The 27384-nt window shown below is 42.5% G+C and overlaps 1 protein-coding gene across 2 annotated transcripts in view; it reads left to right on the forward strand.

The window, feature by feature from the left end:
• The window catches only part of SHROOM3 (shroom family member 3), a 350049-nt gene that overhangs the window by 110002 nt on the left and 212663 nt on the right, over window positions 1–27384 (forward strand). The window contains exon 2 of one of the 2 annotated variants that reach the window (XM_054485820.2): window positions 13131–13285. In XM_054485820.2, coding sequence (XP_054341795.1) covers window positions 13131–13285 — 155 coding nt within the window. Of the gene's footprint in view, window positions 1–13127; window positions 13286–27384 lie in introns of both variants that reach the window. The other variant, XM_063663770.1, reaches the window with a different exon arrangement.

Raw genomic sequence — 27384 nt, forward strand, 5'->3', positions numbered from 1 at the left:
TTGGGCCAAATATAATCACAAAGATCCTCATAAATGAAAGAAGCAGGAGAGTCAGTGTCAAAATGGCACAGAGTGAGAGAGACTTGATGGCTATTGCTGGGTTTGAAGATGAAAGAAGCTGTAAGTTAGGTCTGTGGAAGGCTCTGGAAGCTAGAAAAGGAAAGGAAACCAATTCTACCCTGGAATCTCTAGAAAAGAACACAGCTAGCTGACACCTTGGTTTTAGGCTAGTGAGTCCTATTTTGGACTTCTGACCTCCAGAACTGTAAAATACTAAATTTATGTTGCTTTAAGCCAGTAAGTTTGCAGTGATTTGTTACAGCAACCAGAGGAAACTAATACAGTGGTAAAGCTGAAGCCTGAAGTCTGGCCCTAGACCTTCTGGTGCAGAGCTGTGCCTTACTCCTTATAGTGCAGGCCTTGGTAGAAAGGAATAGACCACTCTGCTGAACAGCTCCACCAGACAGGCCCAAGGGCCTAAGAGACACCAAACAGATCATAAACACTCCAGGAATGGCAGACATTCTGTCCCCATCCAGCCAGGGAATGGTGGGGTGGGGTGAGCAAGTTCTCTTCAAAACACTGAATCCTTGGGACCATGGTATTTCCCCACTGATCACATTCATTCTGTCTGGTCCTTCAAGGAGGTAACAGACTAGTGGGGGGCACAGTCAAGGTAAACAGGTAAGTACCTTCCCATGGGATAGTGCTATGATAGAGTTTATGGAAAAGCATAGAAAAGGCATGCTACCAGTTTCAGGGGCTTCAGGATGGCTCCCTAGGGAAGGTGATCACTGAACTGAGTTTTGAAAGGTGAGTTAGGGGGTTGTGAGGCTGAGGGTGGTAGAGGAGGAAGCTGAACCTGGAAAGTCCTGGAGGTATACGAGAATGTGGAAAGTCCTGGAGGTGTACGAGAGTGTGGCTTACCCAAAAGCTGCACATGGATTTTACAGGACTAATTGATTTTTTATTTGTTTGTTTCATCCTATCACTGGTAAGACAATATTTGTGTCAGTCAGAAGATACCAGGTTAGGCTACAGTAACAAACAACCCCAAATCTCGTGGCTTAAACCACAGGTTTATTTCATGCTCATTCTACATGTCCATGATGTGTCTGCAGGGCAGCAGCTCGTTTTAGTTTCCCAGTGACCCTAGCTTACAGAGCAGTCATCATCTCAAACATTATCAGTCACCGTGCCAGAGGGAAAGGAAACTCTGAAGGATCTCTGCCTGCAGATGACACATGTTTTTTCTGCTCAAAATATGCTGACGAGAAATGTTTCATGGCTCTACCCAACTGCAAGTGGCCCAGCCTAGAACTCAGTGAAAAAGAGCATTTCCTCTGCAGCCAAGGTAGAGAGCCAGGAATACTTGTTGAACAGAATTAAAGACCAACACTGTGTTTGTTAGCCATTTAGCGTGTGACACTGTTCAACCAAACACCAAGCAATTTAGAAAGACTGGTATCTACCTTCTTAGACTTCTTATTAGCCACTAGTACCCTAAGTCTTCTCTAATCGTGGATTTCAATACCATTATCCTCACTGTTCCACAACAACTTCCTGTTTTTATATTATGCACCCATGACTTTTCTAAGAAAGCATGTTTCTAGTTTGCTTTTGCCATCAAGAAGCTTAGAGCCAAATTTGCACTATAGTACGTTCCAGGTAGCCCTTATTATCTGCAAACAGTTGGTACCAGAAAAAGTCTGTCTAAGGGAATCCACTGTAAAATAGGGAGCAAAATATGATGTGAGATTATGCAGAGTTGAAAAACAAAACGAATGAGTATGAAAATAAATTTACTTAATTTTACTTTTAAAACACTTACATCACATTGCAACCATGTGCTAATTCTCAGCATGAAAAATTAACCATGCTGACTTTTTGGGTCCTAGTTTCCTCAAAAAATTTTAAGATAGCTCAGTGGCTTATTTATTTATTTATTTATTTTTGATGCAGAGGCTCACTCTGTGGCCCAGGCTGGGGTATGGTGGCACAATCTCGGCTCACTGCAGCCTCTAGCTCCCAGGTTCAAGTGATCCTCCTGCCTCAGACTCCTGGCTTTTTTTTTTTTTGTATTTTTAGTAAAGATAGGGTTTTGTCATGTTGGCCAGGCTGGTGTTGAACTTCTGGCCTAAAGTGATCTGCCCACCTCAGCCTCCCAAAGTGCTGGGATTACAGGCATGAGCCACTGCACCTGGCTGGTTTATTCTTTATATATTGCCTCTTTTGAGAGATATTCTAGTTAACTATGCAATGGATTTGCATTCCATTTGCTGGTTGTATTGGTTGTTTGCAATCCCACAGCATAGATGTTGATGGAACAGCAGGAGATTGGAGCTGGTACTAAACTGCAGAATCTGTTAGAGTGGGGCCTTCTTTTACAGCTGGCCTCTTCACTAGTGAATATTTCTGAATTAGGAAGACTTTGCCTGCCTATGAAACCCTGTAACTGTGGAAACCTGGATAATAAATACCTAGATAGAGAATGAGAATCCCTATATGTGGAATGCATTTCTTGGAATTAATCTTGTCCTTGGCTTTTATTTTATTACTTTTTTCCTTTTTGTTCAGATTCCCTCTACTATTTACTATTTTCTTTTTTTTTTTTTTTTTTTTTTTGGATTTTTAAGGAGTTGCCTCAGATCTTTTCTAAGAGGAGGCAGGGTACAAACAAACAATGGACATAAATATTGACTACCCAACTTTTTAATTACCCCCAAACTTGTTTTTTCAGAATCGGCCACCTTGGGGGAGATGGGGTCTGTGAACTTTTCTTAAGGCACTGAGCAGAGTTGAGTGGCTGAAGATGCTTCAGTGAAGCTTGATGTTTATCCTACCCTTGTGGTCAGCTCTTTCCTCCCAGGGAGCTGTAAATCAAGAACTGTGGGTGTTTCTTGATTTTCCAGGGCTGCAGCTCATTTGGATGGTCCATAGGGTGTCACTGGGTAACTTCCTGCTCTGGGACCTCTCTCTGAAATAGAAACTTCCCTCCAAAGGAGAGACTGTCTCCTATTTCATTTATAAATCAAGTTAACTCTGGTCTTTGACTTTAAGAAAATAACCTATCTCCTCCTCTCAGCAAATTTCTTCCTCTTGGCCTCATGCATGCAGTTGCTAACACATGTATTCTTGTGGTGGAAACAGTAGATAAGTATTAAACCTTTAAAATAAAACCACAAAACCCTGCAATTCATGAAACAAACCTCTATGGAGTCTTTGCTCTTTATAAGGGATTTTCCGTGTGTTTGTTCATGCAATCCTTACACCAACCCTATGTGGTTAGTCTTATTGTTCCCATATTAGGTGTAGGAAGTGGATGCTCAAAGAAGGTACAAATTTCCCCCAAGATCACCTAGTATTGGAAGTGGGATTTATGCCCATGTTGGTCTGACTCCAGAGCCGCCCATCTTTATACACCTCACCACTGCCTCACCTCTTTTCTTATGCTTCCCAGCCAGGTTATAAAACTTGGAAAAGAATAGCATACCTCCTATCTAAAAAATAACAAAAGAAAGTCATTCTGTAATTTCTAAATAATACTAAGTGTTACATATGTATTTTAATTTAAATAAAACTGTGGAATTTTCCCTGATGGTCATCTTAAGTGTGAGAAACACACATTTTCACTTGTTAGGGTCATCTCATTGTAATGCAGAACAAACAACATTATCTGTATTTTATAGATGAGAGACCCATCCAGGGTCCTGCAGATAAAAGGGCCAGAGTTGGGATTAGGGCACAGGATTCCTGACTCCTAACCCAGTTTACTTTCTTCTACTACAATATACCCCATTTATGACCCCGAAAAGGAATGTTCAACAGTATAAATGTAATGATTTAGGATGAGATGAGAGGTAGGTGGGAAGAACAGGAGGAATCACCTCTGTACACTGTGGCACTTATTGCAACCCATGGAAATGTTTCTCTGTTTTAAAGTCCAGCATTTAGTTCTGGTTCCAAAACAATGCTGAGTAATTTCATAGAACCTGAGAACCAGAGAAGGATCCTGGGAGGAACTTTTTGTTTATTTGACTTTATTTCATTGCCCTCACTTTACGTTCTATTCAAAACCAAGAATGCCCACTGGGTTGTGAGTAATGACAATTTCCAGACAATAGAAAACAATGTCCAAACAGCTTTGTTTGAGAGATTCTTGATGTCTTTTGTTATCCACTTGCCTTTTTATCTCTTTATATTTTGCTCATTGCTTCCATACAATTATAGCACTTATAGAGAGCATATTTTTCCTCAAACCGCCAACTTCACAAAACAGCAAATGATTTGTAGGTTATGTTGCATTAACTGTGAGTGACTGAAGTGCCCCTCAATCCCATACCCCTGCCTTTATCTTCATCCAGGAGTGAAAGTAGCCAGGAAAGGCAAAGAAATCATTCAATAATTTAAACATAAAACGCTGGTGAAATTCAGCTGTGGTAGACTTCTACTGGATGAGTTTAATGTTAATTAAAACTCCAAGTGGAATTGTATGTAAATGAATCATTCCATGTTCAGCTTGATGTAGCAAGGTTAGCTCCCTGCTGCACTGGCAGTGCGTGCCAGCTCTTTTTCTCATGTGTAAGCTGTGAATGCTGTTGAGCCTGTAAACCACTATAATAGGTTCAGAGATTTTAGGATCCCTGAAAGAGAAGGATCAGAACACAGCAGTGTTGAGTGTCAGGTTTCTCGGGCACTTGAAGGATTAGGCAGGACAAGTGAAGTGTTACTTTAGGGACAAATATCTGGGAGATTCTCAGAGGCAGCAGGCTGGAAAATGTGGGCTTTGAGGTTAGAGTCTTGAATTCTAATCCCAGCTCTATTGTTTTACTGACTGTGCAACATGGAGCAAGTCATTTCCTTCTTCTGAGCCTTAATATTCTCATTTCTATAAAAATACAATTATAATAACCTTATTGTGTTGTGACAATTAGTTCGATGCAATAAAGTTACTGGAACACAAGAAGCCCTCAACAACTGGTTGCAATCATGATGATAATTAATTTATCCATGCAATAAATAGTGGGCACTGCTATGTGCTCTACACTGTTCTGGGCATTGGGGATATAGCAGTAAACAAGACAGACACAAATCCCTGCCTTCATGGGGCTGACATTCCAGTAGAGGACAGACAATAAGCAAGATACGTAAGTAAAAAGTAGAGTTCATGGCCAGGCGCGGTGGCTCACGCCTGTAATCCCTGCACTTTGGGAGGCTGAGGTGGGTGGATCACTTGAGGTCAGAAGTTCAAGACCAGCCTGGCCAATATGGTGAAACCTTGTCTCTACTAAAGATACAAAAATTAACTGGTTGTGGTAGCGTGTGCCTGTAGTCCCAGCTACTCGAGACACTGAGGCAGGAGAATCACTTGAACCCGGGAGGCAGAGGTTGCAATGAACTGAGATTGCATCACTGCACTCCAGCCTGGGTGACAGTGCAAGGCCCTGTCTCAAAACACACACACAAACATACACACACACGTCATGAATTAAGTGTTAATGAGAAAATAACAATGCGGAGGAAGATAAGTAGTATTAAGGGAGGCTGAAATTTTAAAGAGGTAGCTAGGAAAGGCCCCCTCTGGAAGCCGAATTTGTGTAAGACCTGGAGGAGGTAAGGGAAAAAGTCAAATGGTTCCCTGGGGGAAAAGCATTCCAGGCTGAGGGAACAGCAAGTCCAAGGCCCCTGAAGGAGGACAGTGCCTGCCATGCTCCCTGTGCCGCTGGAAGGCCAGGGGCTGATATTGAGTGATCCAGTGGAGAGCACTAAGAAGTGGAGCAGCAGGGAGGTCAAATCCAGCAGGGCAGGGCCTTTGGTACAGAGGGAGGACTGCGGTTTCTCTTCTAAGTGTGATGAGGAGGGTCACAGGGAGGGTACAAACCCTGGAGAAGCACAACACAGGACCAATCCCCATAACAGCAGCTCCACCCTTTCTCACTTAGACTGGGCTAGAGGGGTTAAGCGTGAGGAAAAGAGATGGGCCTGGCTTTCTGTGCCTCCAAGCACCACGTCAAGCTGTGACATAGGCATCCACCACCCTTCCTTTGTGCCTACACCTGTATTTTTGAAGGTACTCTCGTCACAGTGTATATCACCGTGCTGTTCTTCAAAGTCAGTTTCCCCAGTATTTGTTCAATAAATGTTTACCGATCACTCATTACGTGGAGGCACTATGTTAGGTGCTAAATAGTACAGCGACATAAAAGGCTGTAAACAATTCAAAAATCAACCCCTCATGTGTCAGAAAAGGAACACTGGGTCATCAAAGCAAAATCAACTTCTCCTATAGGTGTGGGTACATTTAGGATTTGAGAAGGGAAAAAGTGTGCTTAGCTTCCGGGCTCCAATGTACAGATACACACCCTCTCCTTAGCTTGTTAGCTTAGGGATTTCCCACCCAGTTGCACACAGTGTGTTATCTGAAGTCATTTAACCTGTTGACAGTCACATTCTTGAAATAAGTAAGTTCCATGCAGATGAACTTGGACAAACAATGCCAGTAACCTTTTTAGCTGCTGAGGTAATTCGTCCAAAAGTTTAAAATAATAAGCTTCATTTTCCACTGAATCTTGTTGACAGGGCGTATCAGCAGGGCTTGGAGTTAGAAGAGTATAAATCTCTGATGAATAGTTCAAAAAAATTATTGTTAAACTTTTTGTAAATAAGGTTTTTTAAGTCATAATAATGGTTTTAAGATAAATTGTGTGGACAATTGATACAAACTTAAGATGTATGCATTTAGTTAGCCTCAGTACAGTCAAATGTGTTGTTACCAGTGCATCAAAAAATGCACCTCAATATCTTAATTTATCATTCATGATAATAAATAGAGACAACACCATAGATTAAGGTAATTCACAGCCTTGTTCTAGCCAATGGCTTCAACTTTCTTTCCTTTTTTTTTTTGAGATGGCGTCTTGCTCTTTTGCCAGGGCTGGAGTGCAGTGGCGCAATCTCGGCTCACTGCAACCTGTGCCTCCTGGGTTCAAATGATTCTCCTACCTCAGCCTCCTGAGTAGCTGGGATTACAGGTGCATGCCACCATGCCCGCCTAATTTTTGTAATTTTAGTAGAGACAGGGTTTCACCATGTTGGTCAGGCTGGTCTCAAACTCCTAAACTTGTGATCTGCCTGCCTTGGCCTCCCAAAGTGCTGGGATTTCAGGTGTGAGCCACTGCGCCCGGCAATGGCTTCAACTTTCTTGGCAACCAAGTTTATTGTAGGAGTGGCCAACAAATATCACATCCACTGACCCTGATGCTACCAAATAGAAAGGTCAGGAAAGGGCCAGCAGCAACAAAGAGGGAGGAGGGGAATGTGAGGGTCCTAAGGAATCTACAGGCTGATGCAGCATCCCTTAATCCAGTTAACTGAAATGAGTTAGACTAAAAGTCTACACTTGGCCCCCAGCTGGCTCAATTCAAGTCCTTCCTTGGACCTACTGGGACTCCACCTTTAGGAGTGGATCCTCTGGAGGAATCCCAGCACCAAGCAAACTTCCCAGGGCTCCTTTGACTTGCTGGAAATTGGCTGCTCTGAGGGAGTGTTGTTTAAATGGATCAATTTAAGCACAGAAAGAATCCAGCCTAATTTTTTGTGTGAGTGTTTTAATTTTTTTTTTTAATCAGTATAGGCTCTCTGACATATCCCAGTGAATATGCATGTTTTTTAAGTACAATGATATGAAATATATTAAAAATATACTAGAATGTAAACTCTAGGAAAGGAGAGAACACAGTGTTTCCTTCGTTGATATTTTCCCCGCCCTAGAACTATGCCTGCCAATGATAGATGCTTAAAAAATACTTGTAAGATGAATGAAAGAATGAATGTGTTTACCAAGTTTCTGACCTCAAAGAGTTTAGGACCTAGAAGGGCAGATAGGGCATGGTCAGAAACACCTATGACAAAGGTAGTGACTGAGGCTTGTCTCAAGACAGAAACCATTAAGAGGAGAGGGTGAAATAGATTCTGCCTGGGTTGATAAGGAGACATTTCATAATGGAGGAGTATTTGGAGGAAAAAAGGAGGAAAAGGAAACTGGAAATGTGGGATGGGCCTTCTACAAAAGATCAGTGTTGAAGAAAGGTTCTAAAAATCTTCTTTGGTAATAATTAAAACCCCAAGACAGCACGAATCCCTGAGAGACAGTATGGAGAGATGTGAGAATCAAAACATGAAGTAGGGGCCCATGAAATATTTGACAAATAAGTGCCATTTCAAAAACATCATCCCATGGCCAGGTGCAGTGGCTCTCATCTGTAATCCCAGAACTTTGGGAGGCTGAAGTGGGAGGCTTCCTTGAGCTCAGGAGTTCAAGACCAGCCTGGACAACATAGTGAGACCTGTCTCCACAAAAAATAAAAAAATTTCCCCAGGCGTGGTGGCACATGCCTGTGGTCCCAGCTACTGAGGAGGCTGAGGTGGGAGGATTGCTTGGGTCCAGGAGTTTGAGGCTACAGTGAGTTGAGATCGCACCACTGCACTCCAGCTTGGGCAGCAGAGAGAGAACCCTCACTTGGGGGCTACGATGAATTTTTTTTCGAGACAGGGTCTCCCTCTGTTGCCCAGGCTGGAATGCAGTGGTGCAATCTTGGCTCACTGCAACCTCAACCTCCTGGGCCCAAGCGATCCTCCCACCTCAGCCTCCTGCATAGCTGAGACCACAGGCATGTGCCACCACATCCGGCTAATTCTAAAAGTTCAGTGCAAAATGAAGAGATTGTGAGGAACTCTGTAAATACAAAAGGTTATAGAAATAGTTTATAAGAACAGTGAACAACAATGAAACTCTTTATGACAGTCTTCCTCATAATGTTTGCTTTCACATCAAATCAGTCATGAGGACATGATATAAACTATACAAATGAGCTTTCTTGACTTCCTGTTTTAATATAAGAAATTGATTGTTTCTTAGGTCTCATTTCATTGAAATTTTTGGCAAATAATACTGAGGGGATGCAATTCCACAAGCTGCAACGTGAGCAAGACCGTATCTACAGTATTCATCACTGTACTCCCAGCTTTTAGCACCATATCTGAACACAGTAGAGGCTGTTCACAAATATTTAGTGAATGAACGAACCAATATTTTCTGAGTGGGTCCTGTGTGCAAAGCTCTGGAGAGGCATTCTCGGGAAGGAAAGGATGGAGTCATGATTTCTCATGAAGTCTCTTCAATGACTTCACAGTCCAAGGTGGGGAGGGGTGGGACTGTGAGTGGGGAACAGACATAGACATAAATAGCTTTGCTGAAATTCAGGGTGTGTAACCACAGCAGCATGTTCAAGCAGTATAAAAATAATAAACTATTAGATGTCACTTTACATTTATGTATTATTTTGTCCACTTGATTATCCGAAAATGGGAAAAAGAAGAATTATTTCTTTTTTTTTTTTTTTTTTGAGACAGAGTCTCGCTGTGTCATCCAGGCTGGAGTGCAGTGGTGCGATCTCTGCTCACTGCAAGCTCTGCCTCCTGGGTTCACACCATTCTCCTGCCTCAGCCTCCCGAGTAGCTGGGACGACAGGCGCCCGCCACCACGCCCAGCTAGTTTTTTGTATTTTTTACTATTGATGGAGTTTCACCGTGTTAGCCAGGATGGTCTCAATCTCCTGATTTTGTGATCCGCCTGCCTCGGCCCCCCTAAATTGCTGGGATTACATGCATGAGCCACCGCACCTGGCCTAAATTTTTAATTGTTATTTATAAAATAAAAGCTATTTTATATATATTAAAATAATATATATTGGCCAGGCACGGTGGCTCATGCCTGTAATCTCAGCACTTTGGGAGGCCAAAGTGGGAGGATCGCTTGAGTCCAGGAGTTCAAGACCAGCCCAGGCAAAACAGCAAAAGTCTATCTCTACAAAAAATACAAAAATTAGCCAGGCCTGTTGGCACACGCCTATAGTCCTAGCTACTCAAAAGGCTGAGATGGGAGAATTGCTTGAACCCAGGATGCTGAGGTTGCAGTGAGCCAAGATTGCACCACTGCACTCCAGCCTGTGCACCAGAGCGAGGGTCTGTCTCCCAAAATATCTATATATGTATATAGATATATCAATTATATAATATATGTATATAGATATACCAAGCAATTACATATGTATATAGATATATCTATATACATATACATTCCTCATTATATTTTCTATATACATATACATATATATAGATATCTATACATATATATCTATGTATGTATGTAGATATATCTGTATATAATTATGTAATATATGTATATATCTAATTGTTTGGTCTATTTTATGTATCTTGAGACCTATTGAAGGTTTTTGAACATGTGGGCAATTCTGAAGAGTAATTACTAAAAAAAGAGAAAATACGGGTGAGGTTTTGTTTACTCAGGTTTTGTTTTTGTTTTCCCCTTTACTTCCCTTTCATTGTTATTGACGTCTATAAGTATCCATTGGCATGTGACCCAGATCGAGCCTTATTTTCCTGTTTCCAAAGCGTATGATTAATTTCTAAGATACTACATTACTTACTTGTTTATTATGTTTATTGTTTGCTTCCCCTCCTCTGCCCATTAACCTAAGCATCAGAAGATCAAAAGGTTTTTGTCTATTTTGTCCACTTTTATAGCAAGCACTTGGAAAAATTTCTGGTGTAAAGCAGGTGTTGAATAACTTTGTTGACTGAATAATAGTGCAGGATATTTTTGTTTTGTTTTGTTTTTTGAGACGGAGTCTCGCCCTGTTGCCTAGGCTGGACTGGAGTGGAGTGCAGTGATGCAATCTCGGCCCACTGCAACCTCCACCTCCTGGTTTCTTTTCTTTTCTTTTCTTTTTTTTTTTTGAGACTGGGTCTCGCTCTATCACCCAGGCTGAAGTGCAGTGGCGTGATCTCTGCTCACTGCAACCTCCACCTCCCAGGTTCAAATGATTTCCCCACCTCAGCCTCCGAGTAGCTGGGATTACAGGCATGCACCACCACACTCAGCTAATTTTTGTGTTTTTAGTAGAGACGGGGTTTCACCATGTTGGCCAGGCTGGTCTCGAACTCCTGACCTCAGGTGATCCACCCACCTTGGCCTCCCAAAGTGCTAGGATTACAGGCATGAGCCACTGCACCAGGCCTACCTCCTGGTTTCAAGCGATTCTCCCACTTCAGCCTCCCAAGTTGCTGGGATTACAGGTATGTGCCACCACACCCGGCAATTTTTGTATTTTCAGTAGAGACAGGGTATCACCATATTGCGCAAGGTGGTCTTGGACTCCTGAGCTCAGGCAATCCACCTGCCTCAGCCTACCAAAGTGCTAGGATTACAGGTGTGAGCCACTGTGCCCCGCCAGTGTATTTATTTTTTAAGAGCAATATTAGGTTCATTAAAAAAAATGAATGGAAGGTACAGATATTTCCCATATATCTGCTGCCCACACATACACACAGCCTCCCCCACTATCAAAATCCTGCACCAGAGTGGTACATTTATTACAACTGATGAACCTACATGGACATATCCTATCACCCATAGTTTATAGTAGGTTCAGTCTTGGTGCTGTACATTCTATGGGTTTTGACAAATGTACAAGGCATGTGTCCACCACTACAATATCATATCGATTGGTTTCACTACCCTAAAATACTCTGTGCCACCATATTCATCCCACCCTTCCCTTTAACCTCAGCCACTGCTGATCTTTTTACTGCCTCCCTAGTTTTGCCTTTCCTAGAATGTCATACACTTGAAATCGTGCAGTATATAGCCTTTTCAGACTGGCTTCTTTCACTTAGAAATATGCATTTAAGTTTCCTTCATGTTGTTTCATGGTTTGATAGCTCATTTCTTTTCAGTGCTGAATAATATTCCATTGTCTGAATGTACTACTTTATGTATCCAATGAATTACAATTTTAGAACAAAAAGTAAGGTAAGAGGAACACAACTTCTTTTTTGTTGTTGTTTTTTGTTTGTTTGTTTGTTTGTTTTGAGATAGAGTCTTACTCTGTCACCCAGGCTGGAGTGCAGTGGCGTGATCTCGGCTCACTGCAAGCTCCGCCTCTTGGGTTCATGCCATTTTCTTGCCTCAGCCTCCCAAGTAGCTGGGACTACAGGTGCCTGCCACCAAGCCTGGCTAATTTTTTTTGTATTTTTAGTAGAGATGGGGTTTTACCGTGTTAGCCAGGATGGTCTCGATCTCCTGACCTTGTGATCTGCCCGCCTCAGATTCCCAAAGTGCTGGGATTACAGGTGTGAGCCACCGCACCCGGCCAGAGGAACTCAACTTCTAATGCAGGGGTCCCCAACCCCCAGGCCACAGACCATTACTGTGGTCTGTTAGGAACCAGGCCGCACAGTAGGAGTGGATGAGTAAGTGAAGCTTCATTTGTATTTACAGCTGCTCCCCATCACTCACATAACCACCTGAGCTCTGCCTCCTGTAAGATCAGTTGCAGCACTGGATTCTCACAGGAGCCCGAACCCTATTGTGAACTACACATGCAAGGGATCTAGGTAGCACATTCCTTATGAGAATCTAATGCCTGAAGATCTGTCACTGTCTCCCATCACCCCCAGTGGGACCATCTAGTTGGAGGAAACAAGCTCAGGGCTCCTGCTGATTCTATGTTATGCTGAGTTGTATAATTATTTCATTATATATTATAATGCAAAAATAATAGAAATAAAGTGCACAATAAATGTAATGCACTTGAACCATGCCAAAACCATCCCCCCACACCCCATCCGTGGAAAAATTGTCTTCCACAAAACTGGTCCCTGGTGCCAAAAAGTTTGGGGACTGTTCTTCTAAAGGGATAAAACAGTTGCCCTGAGTGGACTTTTTGAAGATGTAAAGTAAGGGCTGGGGAGATGTCCTGAGCACCGTGGAATAATGGCCTTTGGATGGAAACTGAGTTCTGTCATTCATTCAGCTGATGTTTATGAGCGCCCTCCCTGGGCAGGCAGGGTGCTGGTGCTTGAGGGTGTGGACACCCAGAGCCAGTCCCTGCCTTCTCACAGTTTTCCCTCCAGCTGCAAGCGCTGGGGTGTGGCCCTAGCTGGTCTGTTGGGCTCTGCAGGAGTCCAGGCTGGGCTCAGGATAGCCGGACAGACCCCAGGCCAGGGGGAAGCTCACTCGTGGCTGTCGCATCTCTCCCTCCAAGCAGGTCGAAGAAGGGGGCAAAGCAGACACCCTGAGCTCCAAACTACAGGCTGGGGATGAGGTTGTGCACATCAATGAGGTGACTCTGAGCAGCTCCAGAAAGGAGGCAGTTTCCCTGGTGAAAGGATCCTACAAGACCCTCAGGCTGGTAGTGCGCAGGTAGGTGGCAGACCCCCACCCTGTCCCTCCTACCACCTCACCCCACCTCTCTCCCTACCCCACCTCTGGGAAAAGAGCTCGGGGTTGGTAGCTTGGCTTTAAACCTCCACATGTGGATCCTGCCTTTTTTTTTTCTTTTTTCTTTCCTATCTTGTGGGATGTGGGGAGGAAGTGGGGTGAAGACATTTCAGACACTGCTGTCTTTTGAAACACTTATTTCCCAGTAGGTACTGGTTTGTCAGGGATAGACCTCACTGGACTACCTAAATTTTGGGGCCTGATGAAAAATGACACTCATCCCAGATGTGGTCAGAGCTCTAATAAGCTTTTTGTCTGGTGGGACTAGAGAAAGCAATTGGCTTAGAGCTTTCAGTGACATTTTGGGAACCACACCTACACCACAGGGTTCTTCAAAACAGGCAAATTCCCTCATTTGTTGTTTTGTTTTCTGGTCTCAATGGTGGTGATTCCTCTGTTGGGAAAGTGTTGGGTTGTGTTTGATTTTAATGCCTTCGCGTCAGAAGCTTTGTACTCCCAGGAACCAACTCTTGGTGGAGGAAATTATTTATGGAAAGGGGAAGGGAACTGACTTATTTTTTTGATCTGTATTAGTAAACACTGCTTGAGACATTTTACATATCTTAGCTCATTTAATCTGCACATGAACCCCACGAGATAGCTAATCACTATCCCCATTTTACAGGCAAGAGGTTAAATAGGTTACTGGAGGTAGCCAAGCTGATAAGTTGAAAAGCCAGAATAAAATCTAGATTGCCTGATTCTATTTCATGCCACTTGAGCATCATTATCTTGACCTGTTAAGCGCTAGGCCCAAATATTTTGCATATTTGAATATTTCTTCCTTAGATTTCAGCTGCCTCGCAAAGCAGCTAATGTTACAGTATTTAAGAATGTTCTAGTTGGCTGAGACTTCAGGAGTCTTCAATGAAGCCCCACCATTTTCAGGTTGTAGAAAGTAAGCTGGTCTTCCATCATGCCACAGATGGTCTCTTAAAGACCTGCATTAATTCATTTCTCAAATGTTTCCTAAGTGAGCCCATGCTCAGGGGAACAGCAGCTCCTCCCAGCCACAAAAAACACAGCCATGACTGTGGTCCCACTGTGTCTCCAGGCTCTAGTGACTCTCCCTAGTGTGCTGGGCTGTGTCTGGTCTGTCTTCAGGGCCATCAACCAGCAGTTGCTTCTCTGGTGGTCAGTGATGCAGAATGGCTCAAAACATAGGCACCGGATTCAGACAGACCCAGGTTCAAATTCCAGGGCTGTCACCTGTTAGCTGTGTGAGCTTGGCCAAATTACTTAACCTCACTGAAAATTCAATATCCTTGTCTTTAAATGAGAATTTAAATATATGTATTTATGCCAAAATATGGCAACAATCTAAGTATCCATGGAGGGACAAATGTATAAAGAAAATGTGGTGTATATATGTATATGTTTATGTATACACATACACACACACACACACACACACACACATACACACGAGGAATATTATCCAACCATAACAAAAGAAGGAAATCTTGTCATTTGCAACAATGTAGATGAACCTGGAGGACATTTTGTTAGTGAAATAAGCCAGGCACAGAACGGTAAAAACTGTATCATCTCACTAATACATGGTGTATAAAAAAGTCAAACTCATAGAAACAGAGTAGAATGGTGTTTGCCAGGGACTGGGGCACAGGGGAAGTGGGGAGATGTTGGTCAAGGGGTACAAACTTTTAGTTAAAAGATGAATAAGTTCTGGGGACCTAAGGTAAAAACATGGTGACTATAGTTAGTAATACTGTATTGTTTACTTAAAATTTGCTATGAGAAAAGATCTTAAGTGTCCTCACTATACACACACACAGGTAACTGTGTGTTGATTAATTTGATTTTTGATTGTAGTAATCATGACACAGTGTGTACATATATCAAATCATCACATTGTACACTTTGAATATATGCAATTTTTGGCAATTATACTTGGGCAATCCAACATACTTTACAAAGTGATTGGAAAGATTAGATGAAACACTCTGAGGTAACAAGAGATGCTCATGCTATTATTTCTATTATTATTGGCCAACTCTAGGCATAGGCTCATTCCTTGCAGATCCAGATTTGAGTAAAGTAAGCAGTCATCTCAAACATGGGGCTGGTGTTTCAAACAGATGGGTAGACAGGCTCAGAACCATGGGGCCATTCCTTGTGTCCAGAGAGTGCTGAAAGTTTTGAACTCACCTAGGCATTGGAACCCAGGAGCCTAGTTTGGGAACACTGGGCATTGATCTGTTGGGTACTAATGACAGAATCCACACTCCTGATGTGTTTCAACATGACTGTGGTGATAGATTGGCCTCTGGAAAGGGCCGCTCTGTTTCCTGCTATGAAGGATAATCATGGTGGCTTCTGGTAGGCCTTCTAATAGATGGTGATATAAGATTTGAATTACTTCTTCTAGTAGAACCTTTGGAAACAGACAGACATGGGGTTGAAATCTGGTCTGGTTATTTGCAAATTGTGTGACTTTGGGCTCTCTAAGCCCCAGTTTCCTCATTTATGAAATGGAAATAATCATTCTTACCTTGAAAGGGCATTAGTGAAGTAAGTGTAAGTACACAGTGGATATGCAACATTTGATTATTATTATTCTGGATTAGGCTAGAGAGAGACACGTGCTAATATGGAGAAGTATTGCCATAATACCATATATGCTGGCTCCCTGGTTATCTGGAGGCCCCCCTTTCATTCTCTCAGTGAGTTTACAACCATTTAAGGGCTAGTACCCAGCCTTACAGGTCCAGAACTGGTCATGACTGTCTCAGAGCTTGTGGAATTTAGGAGTGTTAATTCACAGTATTCAAACTCACAAGAAACTGAAGGATATAAACCAGAATGCTACTACATTGACTCATTTTGAAAAAGACAACTATAAGTGAAAAGTATGCCATATGGACCAAAAACCAGTATACGGTACTTTATCCCTACAAGAAAACTAAATGGGAAGTCTAATTATGGTCAGGAGTTTGCATAGTGATTTCCAACTCCAAGTGAAGAGAATGGTTCTGTAGGCACCAGTATTTGCTAGGATCCACTCTGATGGCCAGATGGTCCATCTTCCTAATAGGGGCTTGGCTGCCAGGCGGCCAGAGATTCACATCCAGGAGCAAGGGCCCTTTCCCCTCTGGGCCCCAGGGAAGCATGCTGCCAACGTTCTCCTCTCCATTTTCATTCTTGTCAACACCAAATCCCCTTCCTGATTGACACATTCTTTCTTTAGGTATGCTAATGCAATCGATAAGGTTACTGAGCAGTTCTTGCACTTTCTGCTTCTGGTGTGGGAAACATTTTGTCCCTAAGATGCCTTTTGAATATGTCTTATCTCATCCATTATGTGTTGATTTTTATAGTTGAACTTTCAATGGAAAAGGAGGCTGCCTTTACATCTGACACATGCTTATAGATGGGGATTATCAACACGCCTCTGGAGACATGGATGGACATTCCTCCCCTACCTTGCAGAGATCCGGGTAGAAGCCTCTTTGCTCTGGATTAATCTGGCTTTGTATTTCGTAGTGCTGTCACTTTCCTGAGAAGTCTTACCTTTATACCTTGGCACACGTCATCGTCCTGAGATTCTGTTTCCTTTGATTTATTGAGCCAGAGTGACTAAGGACATTTCATTTATTAACTTTCTTTTTTTCTATGTGATCTCTATACTTTAAAAAAGACTGGGGTGACTTCCTGGAAACATAATAGGAAGGAGTGTCTGTTTCATGAATAAATCATTTGTGTAGTCAAAATGTATATTTTGGCAGCCTTGTACCTGCCTCTTTTTCTCTTAAAGTTATTTTGGCTGGGCGAGGGCAGCACCTCATATCAGCCTTTCACATCCATCATAAAAATGCCAAGAACACAGAGCAGGGTAGCAGTGTTTATGCAAGTTTTGGGATTGTCTTACCCAGTGACCAAAAACAATCAAAAGTAGAAACACCTTCTTAAAAGGCTACAGTGACAAGAGAAATGCAAAGCCTCAAGTAAGTTGTGGGTCAAAAACTTTCAAAGATCTTTTGACCCATAAAGAAGGCAGAGTTTAGCCCTCTCTGGGAGGAGGGCGTGAAGGGGGCGGTGTGGACACTGCAACAACAGAGCATGTGTCTGCTGCTTGAAACACGAAGAGTGAAGGTTAACAGCTAGTAGTGGATAAATGGAGAAGAAATGATAACATAATAAGTGGGTCAGAGAAAAAACATTCCCAAAGGAAAATAAACAGCTCCCAGTTGCAGAAAACCCTTGTGGAATGCAAGGACAGTGCAAAGGATGTTAATTAGGAAAGCAGACATCGACACAAATGAGAGTCATACTCCAAATCCTCCCTGAAATCAACAGAGACTTTATCTGGCAGATATGTGTAAAATAGTTGTCCAGGGATCGGGTAACCTTTAAAATGGAAACTGACAAAGGAAAGGGTCTTCAGGTTTAATTTATCATCCCTGAGGGTAATGGAAGTTACATTTAGTATAAGGAATGCTCACTGCTGTTTGTAGATAATCTAAAACTTGAATTTAAAAAATAGGAGGCTATATTTGACCACCAGAACAGATTGCTGGGGTTAATTGCTGTGTATTCGTATAAACACTTATTTTTACCTGAGTTCAGACTCAGACTCCTATCCTGAATTGGATTATCAGAATGGCCTTAGAATCAATGAATCCTTAATCCCAATTCTGATCTTTTCTCCATTTTCCTTGGCAAATCTAACCTTCCAACCTTCTGCATTAAGGTGCTATTTATTTTGTTTATTTACTTATTAATCCTTCATTAATCAAAAGAAAGCTGGAGGTGCTATTTTTGCCAAATACTATCCTACTCCTAAATTTGTTATAAGTGAATTTTTTGTGTTTTTACTTGCAGTTGGCAAAGAAAAACTTGAGTATATTTCATTTCAAATATTTCGTACTTTTTTATAAGGCTATGCAAGCCAGGCAAAAGTCAGAGAGGATACCTGAGATAGCAGTGTCCGGCACTACTAGATTTGAGACTGCCTGGGTTTGAAGTCTGATGTCATAGGTACTAGCTTTGTGACCTTGGGCAAGTAGTTTAATCTGTCTGATTTTTGCCTTACAAAATTGTTGTGAGGATTAAATGAGAACTATGTGGGTATGGTATTTAATTATTAAATCATGAATCTACTGAAAACAAGTTGCATATTTGTTAAGTAAATTATCTCTTTGACAAGTTCCACCTTAATCTCTAGAACATAGCATATGAAGTCCTAGTTAATGGGAAGACTTTGGTGGGGAAATTATCTTTCTGGGCATCAAAGAGAGCAGAAGGTGGGGAAAATTGAGCCCCTTTTCAAAATGGAATCTTCCTCCCAAACCTTTCCATCACCTCTGCAAGTTTGATGTAACCTTTCCCCTTCTCATCAATTTATTCTATGAGTTGATGTGTTGGAAGGAAACATTTATTTTTTATTTGACTGAATATACGTGTTTAGTAGTAGTAGTAGTGGTAGATCACATTTTACTGGGAAAAGAGAGATTGAGGAGAAAGCAGCATTGAAAAAGTGAAAAACAATAAGCATCTGCCTAAAATATGTATATGCCAGGCTATATGACTTGCCCATGTAGAGGTGGCTAGAGTGAGAATCTAGGTCTTATGACTTTTAGCCCTTGAGTCTCTGCCTGGAGGTAGAAATGAGGGAACTCTGCCTGGAGGTAGAAATGAGAAATAGGTAAGGACTTGTCCAAGGCCACATACTAGTGGCCAAAATGAGAGTCTAGTTCTTTGAGGATGTAAGTCTTAGGGACTTTTGGCCCCTCAAGCAGTGAAATCATGAACTAGTGCTTTCTATTCCACTGCCTCCTCCTTTTAGAAATATCTGCGATGCTAAAAAAAAAAAAAAAAAGAGACAAAAGACAAGGCCGGGCATGGTGGCTCACGTCTGTAACCCCAGCACTTTGGAAGGCCAAGGCAGGCGGGTCACCTGAGGTCAGGAGTTCGAGACCAGCCTGGCTAACATGGTGAAACCCCGTTTCTACTAAAAATACAAAAAATTAGCCAGGAGAGGTGGTGTGCCTCTGTAATCCCAGCTACTCGGGAGGCTGAAGCAGGAGAATCGCTTGAACCTGGGAGGCGGTTAGAGTGAGCCAAGATCACACCATTACACTCCAGCTTGGGCAACAAGATCGAAACTCTCTCCCAAAAAACAAAACAAAAAAACCCCTCAAAACAATAAAAAAAACAAAGAAGCTTATGTTTGATTCATCTAAGAAAACATTTTGAATGAAGAGGTGATTCCCCACTGACCTTGAAATTCCTTTGGGAAGGAAATGCACCGGACTACTTTGGATGCCCAGCAGACTTGAGTCTCTGCAGCAGCCTCTGGAAATAAAACTCTGGGCTGCATTAGTGGCTGCTTCCTCTCTCCTAGCAAAAATGGTGATGAAATTAAGTTCACCAAGACCCTTGGGCCCACGCTCCCCCGAATTCACCCTCCCACATTTCTGAGGGTTAACAGAATAGTTTCTTTTTATAAACTAGTGAGATGACATTATTAGAATGGAATGGGATGGTTGGCTGACACGCTTGCTACCTCAGTGTCAGATTTCTGTGACCTTATATTTCTAGATTGAATTGCAAGACTGTAACTCACCCAGGATTTGCAAGTCAATGATCTTAAAAGAAATATTTTGTAATGAACTTTTTTAAGTCCTCTGAAAGGACACAAAATTAACTCTATTAGCCATTAATAAAAAAGGGTTGTGCAAATCAGTGCCTTTTCCAGCTCATGGTTACAGTTTATAAAAGAAAATAATTTCTTGGAATATTTTCACTACCACCTCCTCACTTCCTTCACACTGTTTTGCCACCTCTCCACCCCCTCACCTGCCTGACTCTATTTTCTGAAAAAGCATCTACATTCTTAAAGCAGTTTGAGATTAACCACCTGATATCTCTTTCTGACTATGTTAAAGCAGTTTAAAGAAGCAATTTATTAAAAGCTTTAAAAGCAAATGGAACAGAACTCCCTATTTTTAAGGCAATCAAGTTGACAGGAAGGGTTGAAACTTTTCTAGAACATAAAAAGCATATTTTTTTCTTATAAATTGACAATCTGCAAGCCAGATTGTGTAGCACGAAGGTGCCAATTCTCAGATATAAGATTGCAAACAGCATGAGGAAGACATTATATCATCTGGATTCCAGTCTCAGTTCTGCTGTGGTCTGGCCATTGTACCATGGTGCTACTCAGTCTCCCTAAGACTAAATTTCTTCTTAAAATGGAGGAGAACAGTTCCATACTGAGTTGCTATAAGGATGAAATAAGATAGTGTATATAAAAATGTTTCATCATGGTAAAATATTAATCTTTATTCCACAAGGAGCTTCTATTGTATAGTCTCATGAAAAGTTACCTGACCACATTCTCTGATGATTGCTCTATTTAATGGCACTGATTTGACACATTTTTGTAAATGAGAACATATAGGTTTTAAAGCTTCTGATTATAACCTTTCTGCTAAGAGGAAGTGTGGCTTTAAAGGACAGTACCAACTAGGCCCAAGTTCAGAATGGGATTTTGGAAAAAAGGCCATATTCTCTGGAGAACTTATGTTGAAAGAGTTCTAACTCTGAACCATGTTGAAGCTCATTGGTGGAAGGTTGAGCTCCAGGAGAGGAAGCTCAGATTGCAGGAAGGGGCTCTCTACGCAAGTGTACTTGCACCATCTGGTGTTTTTTTGTACCAAGGACTGGTCAGGTTATATAGGCACATGTGACCCAGGCTGAGCAATTTGAAAACATAATGTTCTTTAGACAGCACAATATGCTGCCTCTGGGAAAGTTATGACATCAAAAGATAACTATCAAGTGGGCAGGCAGTGGGAGGTGAGGACAAACAGAAAAGGTGCAGTGACCTTTTTATAGGCAATTGCAAAACTGGTCTTGAAGCTCAAGGAACTCACCTCTGTGCATAAAAGTGTGGCCTCCTCTACCTCTCCTGGACACAGAAGACAAATGAGAAATATTTTTGTGCCATAGTAAGTTCCAAGAACTGACTTTCAAGACACAAAAAAAGGCCCGATGCTGTGCTCTGTGGTTAACCCCTGTATGAAGGGGCAGGAAGGCAGTGTGTCCCCACCACGTGCCACAGGAGGAAAGCACAGGAGCTGAAGTGGCAGCCAGCATGGCAGGCAGTATCACTCTATGGTTCTGTGTTAGGAGCATCTCATGTCTGAAATGTTATCTCTCACCTCCACATGTCTCCTGAAGAGCTGTGGCCACAATTCCATGCCCCGCTCTGCTCTCCCATCATTACTTCACTCATCCTGGTCACCTGCTCTTTGAAGTTCTTAATTTGGGCGAAGGGCTGGCAGATGCCTGGGACGTGAGTACAAATCCCAAACTGCAGTGCCGTTTGCACCCAGGATGAGACTTCCCTAGAGGGGAGATCAGTATAACTGAGAACTGTGGTAACTTACCCTTCTAAACATTTTTTCCACTTGAGCAAGTGGTTGAGAGGAGAGGAAGGAGGCAGCTGCAGTGGCCTCTGACCCCCAGAAACTTTTCTAAGAGGACTGGCATCATGGGAATTTGCTCAGTATGCTTTGAGGAGGTATTTCAATCCTGCTGGGACCATTCTCAGAGCAGTTTTCAGCTTCTTTGGAGTTCTAGGCTTAAATGTCACTGTGTAGAAGTATAGTATTTTATTTCCTAACCAGTTGTTCCTTCCCATGGAAAATTAATGTAACACATTATTAGGTTTCCTGAGAGGCATGCAATAAGACTCCCTTGCTGTAATGAGGAAGGGGACATTTTTTCCCCCATAGCACATAATGATAACTGCTGTTTTTATTCAATGGGTTACATATGCTTACTGGCTATGCACTAAACACTAGCTTCATACAAAGAAATGTTCTATTGTTCCTAGTGAAGGAGGTTTGATGATAAAAGACCACATTTCATTCTTGGGCTAGCACAGCTTTACTTCAGACAAATGTATTCCAGACAGGAGCCAACCTTCTATACGCCACCATTAAAGAATGGCACTCAAGGCTGGGTGTGGTGGCTCACGCCTGTAATCCCAGCACTTTGGGAGGCTGAGGCTGGCAGATTATGAGGTCAGGAGTTCGAGACCAGCCTGGCCAACATAGTGAAACCCCATCTCTTCTAAAGATACAAAAAATTAGCTGGGTGTGGTGGTGGGTGCCTGTAATCCTAGCCACTAGGGAGGCTGAGGCAGGAGAATCGCTTGAACCCAGGAGGCGGAGGTTGCGGTGAGCTGAGATTGCACCATTGCACTCCAGCCTGGGCGACAGGGCGAGACTCCATTTCAAAAAAAAAAAAAAAAAAAGAATGGCACTCAAATATCTGTCTGAGCCTTTAGTATGTGAGGTCTGAGTTCTGAGATCACATAAAAGTTATGGTGGAATCTTTCCTCCCAGTTTTAAATTTAGACACATCAACTAGAACAAGTAAGTTTGGATGATTCCCATTTAGAAGATGAAGCAAATATTTGGAACTCTGAATCCTCGAATCAAAATGGCTTAAAGCTACTCCTTAAATTGGGCTACACATTGGAATTACCAAGGGAGTTTTAAAACAGCAGTAACAACAAACGAATTCCTGGCTCCTACCTCCAGAAATTCTAATTTATTTTATTTTACTTATTTTTTGAGACAAGATCTTACTCTTTTGCCCAGGCTGGAGTGCAGTGGCATGAACACGGCCTTGACCTTCTGGGATCAAGTGATCCTCCCACTTCAGCCTCCGGAGTAGCTGGGACTACAGGTGCACACCACCACACCCAGATAATTTTTTTATTTTTTGTAGACAGAGTCTCGCTTTGTTGCCCAGACTGGTCTCAAATGATTCCCACCTTGGACCTTCCAAAGTGTTGGGATTACAGGCATGAACCTCCAAGGCCAGCCTCAGAGAGTCTAATTTAATAGATGTGGGGGTGTGGCCCTGTCTTGGAAACTTTAAAAGCACCTCAAGAAAAAGGCTGGGTGCAGTAATCCCTGTAATCCCAGCACTTTGGAAGGCCGAGGCAGGAGGATCCCTTGAGTCCAGGTCTGCCTCCAGACCAGCCTGGGCAACACTGCAAGACCCTGTCTCTACAAAAATTAGCTGGGCATGGTGGTGTGTGCCTGTAGTCCCAGCTACTCAAGAGGCTGAGGCAGGAGGACTGCTTGAGCCAGGAGATTGAAGCTGCAGTGAGCCATGATTGGGCCACTGCACTCCAGCCTGGGCGACAGAGCAAAACCCTGTCTCAAAAAAAAAAAAAAAAAAAAAATCAAGAAAAAACAATGGATGGTTGCATCTGTACTGAAAATGTACAGCCTTTTTTTCTTGTAATTATTCCCTAAACAATACAACAGTGATTTACGTAGCATTTACATTGTATTAGGTAGGATAAGTAATCCAGAGATGATTTAAAGTATACAGGAAGATGTGTACAGGTTATATGCAAATACAACATCATTTTATACAAGGGACTTAAGCATCCATGGATTTTGATACCTATGAGGGGGTCCTGGAACCAATCCCCCATGAATACAGAGCTACAACTGTATTCATTTATTTCATCAGCCCCCATGTTTCAAATACCACACTTTGTATAGCCTTAGCATAAATCCCCCATTTCTTGAGAATGAGGGTAGAGAAATGGTTTCCATAAAAGATTGTTAAATACCACCCCCTCCACATATGCTTAATGGAAAATCAGATCTTCGAAGGTCCTGGCAAGCTTTGTCCTGTTCTGTTTTTCTGTTTTATTATAACTGCTCTAAGATCACAAGTGTCCCATGAAGGTCCTGGAGAAGAATCTTAAAGTATAGGTTTGTGGGTTGCTGAGAGCAGTAAGCAGGCTCTTAGCCTTCGTTAGGCAAAGAGAAACACCTGGTTCCATCTGACTTGCGATGAGCTGTGGGTTCTTTTTACTTTGATCATTGTTTATTAAGATGGCTACCTCAAATATGTATTTGTTACCACCCGTCTCCTCATGGTTCTGTTGCTTCGGGCATCTTCGCGTGTGGCAGCTCTGAAGAGCCTCGTTAGTCTCTGGCAAAATTATGTCTCTAAGACTAGCGTCTTTGTGCTTTTGCCAGTAGCTAAAATGTTTGTTTAATTGTATTACCTAGTCTAGAGGCCCGTGCCGCTGTCTGTAGACCAGCTGCCAGATTGCTTAGTACAGTTTGTCAGTGCATTTGAAAAATGCAATTTTTCTACTCCCCTCTTATTCTGCTGTCAAACTCTAGTCTGATGCTGCGTTTGCTTAGTGGGTGGGATGTGTAAAATTATACATGCGGGGACGGTTGCCTGGTTAGTGTGTTTATTGTTTATGTAGGAAGGTTGCTATGTTGTTTTCATGAAGACTGTGATTCTAAGGAGCATTTTTAAAAGATTCTTTGGGTGCCAGGCACGGTTGCTCATGCTTGTAATTCCAGCACTTTGCGAGACCGAGGTGGGTGGATCATTTGAGGTCAGGAGTTTGAGACCAGCCTGGCCAACACGGTGAAACCCCGTCTCGGCCGGGTGCGGTGGCTTATGCCTGTAATCCCAGCACTTTGGTAGTCCGAGGCGGGTGAATCATGAGGTCAGGAGATCGAGACCCATCCTGGCTAACACAATGAAACCCCGTCTCTACTAAGGAGAATGGCGTGAACCCGGAAGGAAGAGGTTGCAGTGAGCTGAGATCGTGCCACTGCACTCCAGCCTGGGCAACAGAGCGAAACTCTGTCTCAAAAAAAAAGAAACCCCGTCTCTACTAAAAATACAAAAATTAGCCAGGCATGGTGGCAGGCGCCTGTAGTTCCAGCTACTTGGGAGGCTGAGGCAGGAGAATTGCTTGAACCTGGGAGGCGGAGGTTACAGTGAGCCAAGATTGCGCCACTGCACTCCAGCCTGGGCAACAGAGCGAGACTCCATCTCAAAAAAATAAATAAATAACTAAAAAGATTCTTTGGAATGTTTCTTTAAAGGTGTCTGTTAGGGATGAGCCACTATTATTTTTGATTGTAAATAAGTAGGGGCCCACAAGCCCTGGACACCTAAAACAATCTTTCTTGGAATTTTCTCAGGAGACATTTTATATGTCCTTCACCCTCATAACTTAAAGAAGCAAACAATTAAAGAGACCCATTGTTTTTTACTGGTGGTTACATGGTACTGAAGGTTTTTTTTTTTTTAACTAAATTAAAAATTTCCTCAGTTATCCCCTTTGACTTGCTCCCTCACTTCCTTCAGGTATTTGCTCAAATGTCAGCATCCCCTGCACAGTCCATTTTACATCGCAGTCCCCTTTCTCCTGTATCCTCACACCCTTCTAATCTTTATTTTTTACCTGTCTCTCTGTCACACATACTAGAATATAAGTTCTTCGATGGCAGGGATTTTGTTCGGTGTGGTATCCGCAGTGCTTGGAATGGTTCCTGGCACACAAATGTGCTCACTGAATATTGGTGAGCCAGCTCCAAGCCAGGCTGCCTGACATTGCCTCTCAGCTTTACAACATTTACTATTGAGGGCCCTTGGACAAGTTAATTGCCCTGTGCCATTGTTTCATGACTTGTAAAGTGGGGATAGTAACAGTTTCCCCTTCACGGGTACAATAAATTGCTGTCTAAATCTTGGCTGTTTTTAATTACATCATCAAACAGGGTTAGTTATTTTTCCTGCATTAGGAGCTGCTGGACAGGCAGTCTGCACTTATCTTCACTATCCTTCTATTCCCTATGGAATATGGTCAATAGTTTCATCACTTAACTGACCACACGTTCCTCCTGTATCCCCCACCAAAGAAGGATCACATTCGAAGTTCGTTTTCCCCTCTGTGAAATGAGATCGACCTAATTTCCTCCTGCCTTAATGCCTCTGTGTATCTTCTCAGTAAGGTAGCCTGTCCCCAGCCCTTGTTCGGGAGTGAGGTCCACAGGAACCTGGCTTCGGGGTGCTTCTTGTAGCAGGACCCACCCTTCTCTCTGTCCTCAGCTTCCTCAAGTCTCAATGGAATAGGTACTCTCTGCAGTCATCTTGTTATTTGGAGGTTTGGATTTGTTTCTAATACTCCCACCTCGTACCCCTCAGGGAGCAGTGCTGTGCAGTGGTTAGGAGCACTGGCTTTGAATCCGATAGAATTTGGTTTACAACCCTGCCCGTTCTGTGAGATCTTGGCCGGTGACTTCACCTCTCACTTTTTTATCTGGGAAGTAAAGACAACCATCCACACTTCATATGGAGGCTGTAGCTATAAAGACAACCTGTGTATAGAAAAAAAAACTCAGCCTTGGGTTTGGCACACTGTTATCAATCATTTCATTCATAAGTTCAACCATAGTTATTGAGCAGGTGCTGGCACCAGTTCTCAGCAAATATGTGCTGAATGGAGGCATTTCTATTTTTCACTAAGTGGTTTTCCATACTGTTAGCTGTTTTATGAGTAAAAGAGCAGATCCAACCAAGGAGGGTTTGGGGCTTACGTTTCTCACCAGTGAAAGTTAAACTAAAATTAGACTGAAATCCAATTTGTCAGGGGGGAAAAAAAAGCAATGGGAAAAGGTGACTTGCTAATAACGATGGATATAAAACTTTAGCACGGGGTGGATGGGTGAGAGGTCACTGGCAAGGGTCCTCTCCTGACCTCCAGAGGGGTCATTTTGGAGAAACTGCTGCCTGCTTTACGAAGGTGAAAGCACCCAGAAATGAAAGGACTTAGCCTCAGGTCCCAGGTCTAGTAAACCACAGAATGAGGAAGAGAAGTCAGGTTTTCTAGCACCAGCCAAGCCTGCTCTCTCAGGGCATACATAAAAATATAAAACTCCAAAAGCCAGAGCTCCTTTTTGCTTTAATCTTGTGATATCTTCTTTCTTATTGATGGTAGGAAATGGATAATTTGGGATGTTCATGTTTTGTTGGATGATTCTCCCTTCTCTCTCTCATACGTCTTTCCAGTTTTCCTAGTTTTCCAGTTTTCTTCCTATGACGGTTTTTTTTTTTTCCTCAAAGTGTGGACTTTAGACAACTTGCATCAAAACAGCTGTGGTGTGTATTTAACTCACAAATCCTTTGTACCTCTTCCTATGTAAGAC

The sequence above is a fragment of the Pongo pygmaeus genome, chromosome 3 (assembly GCF_028885625.2).
Source record: "Pongo pygmaeus isolate AG05252 chromosome 3, NHGRI_mPonPyg2-v2.0_pri, whole genome shotgun sequence".
NCBI classification, from domain to species: domain Eukaryota; kingdom Metazoa; phylum Chordata; class Mammalia; order Primates; family Hominidae; genus Pongo; species Pongo pygmaeus.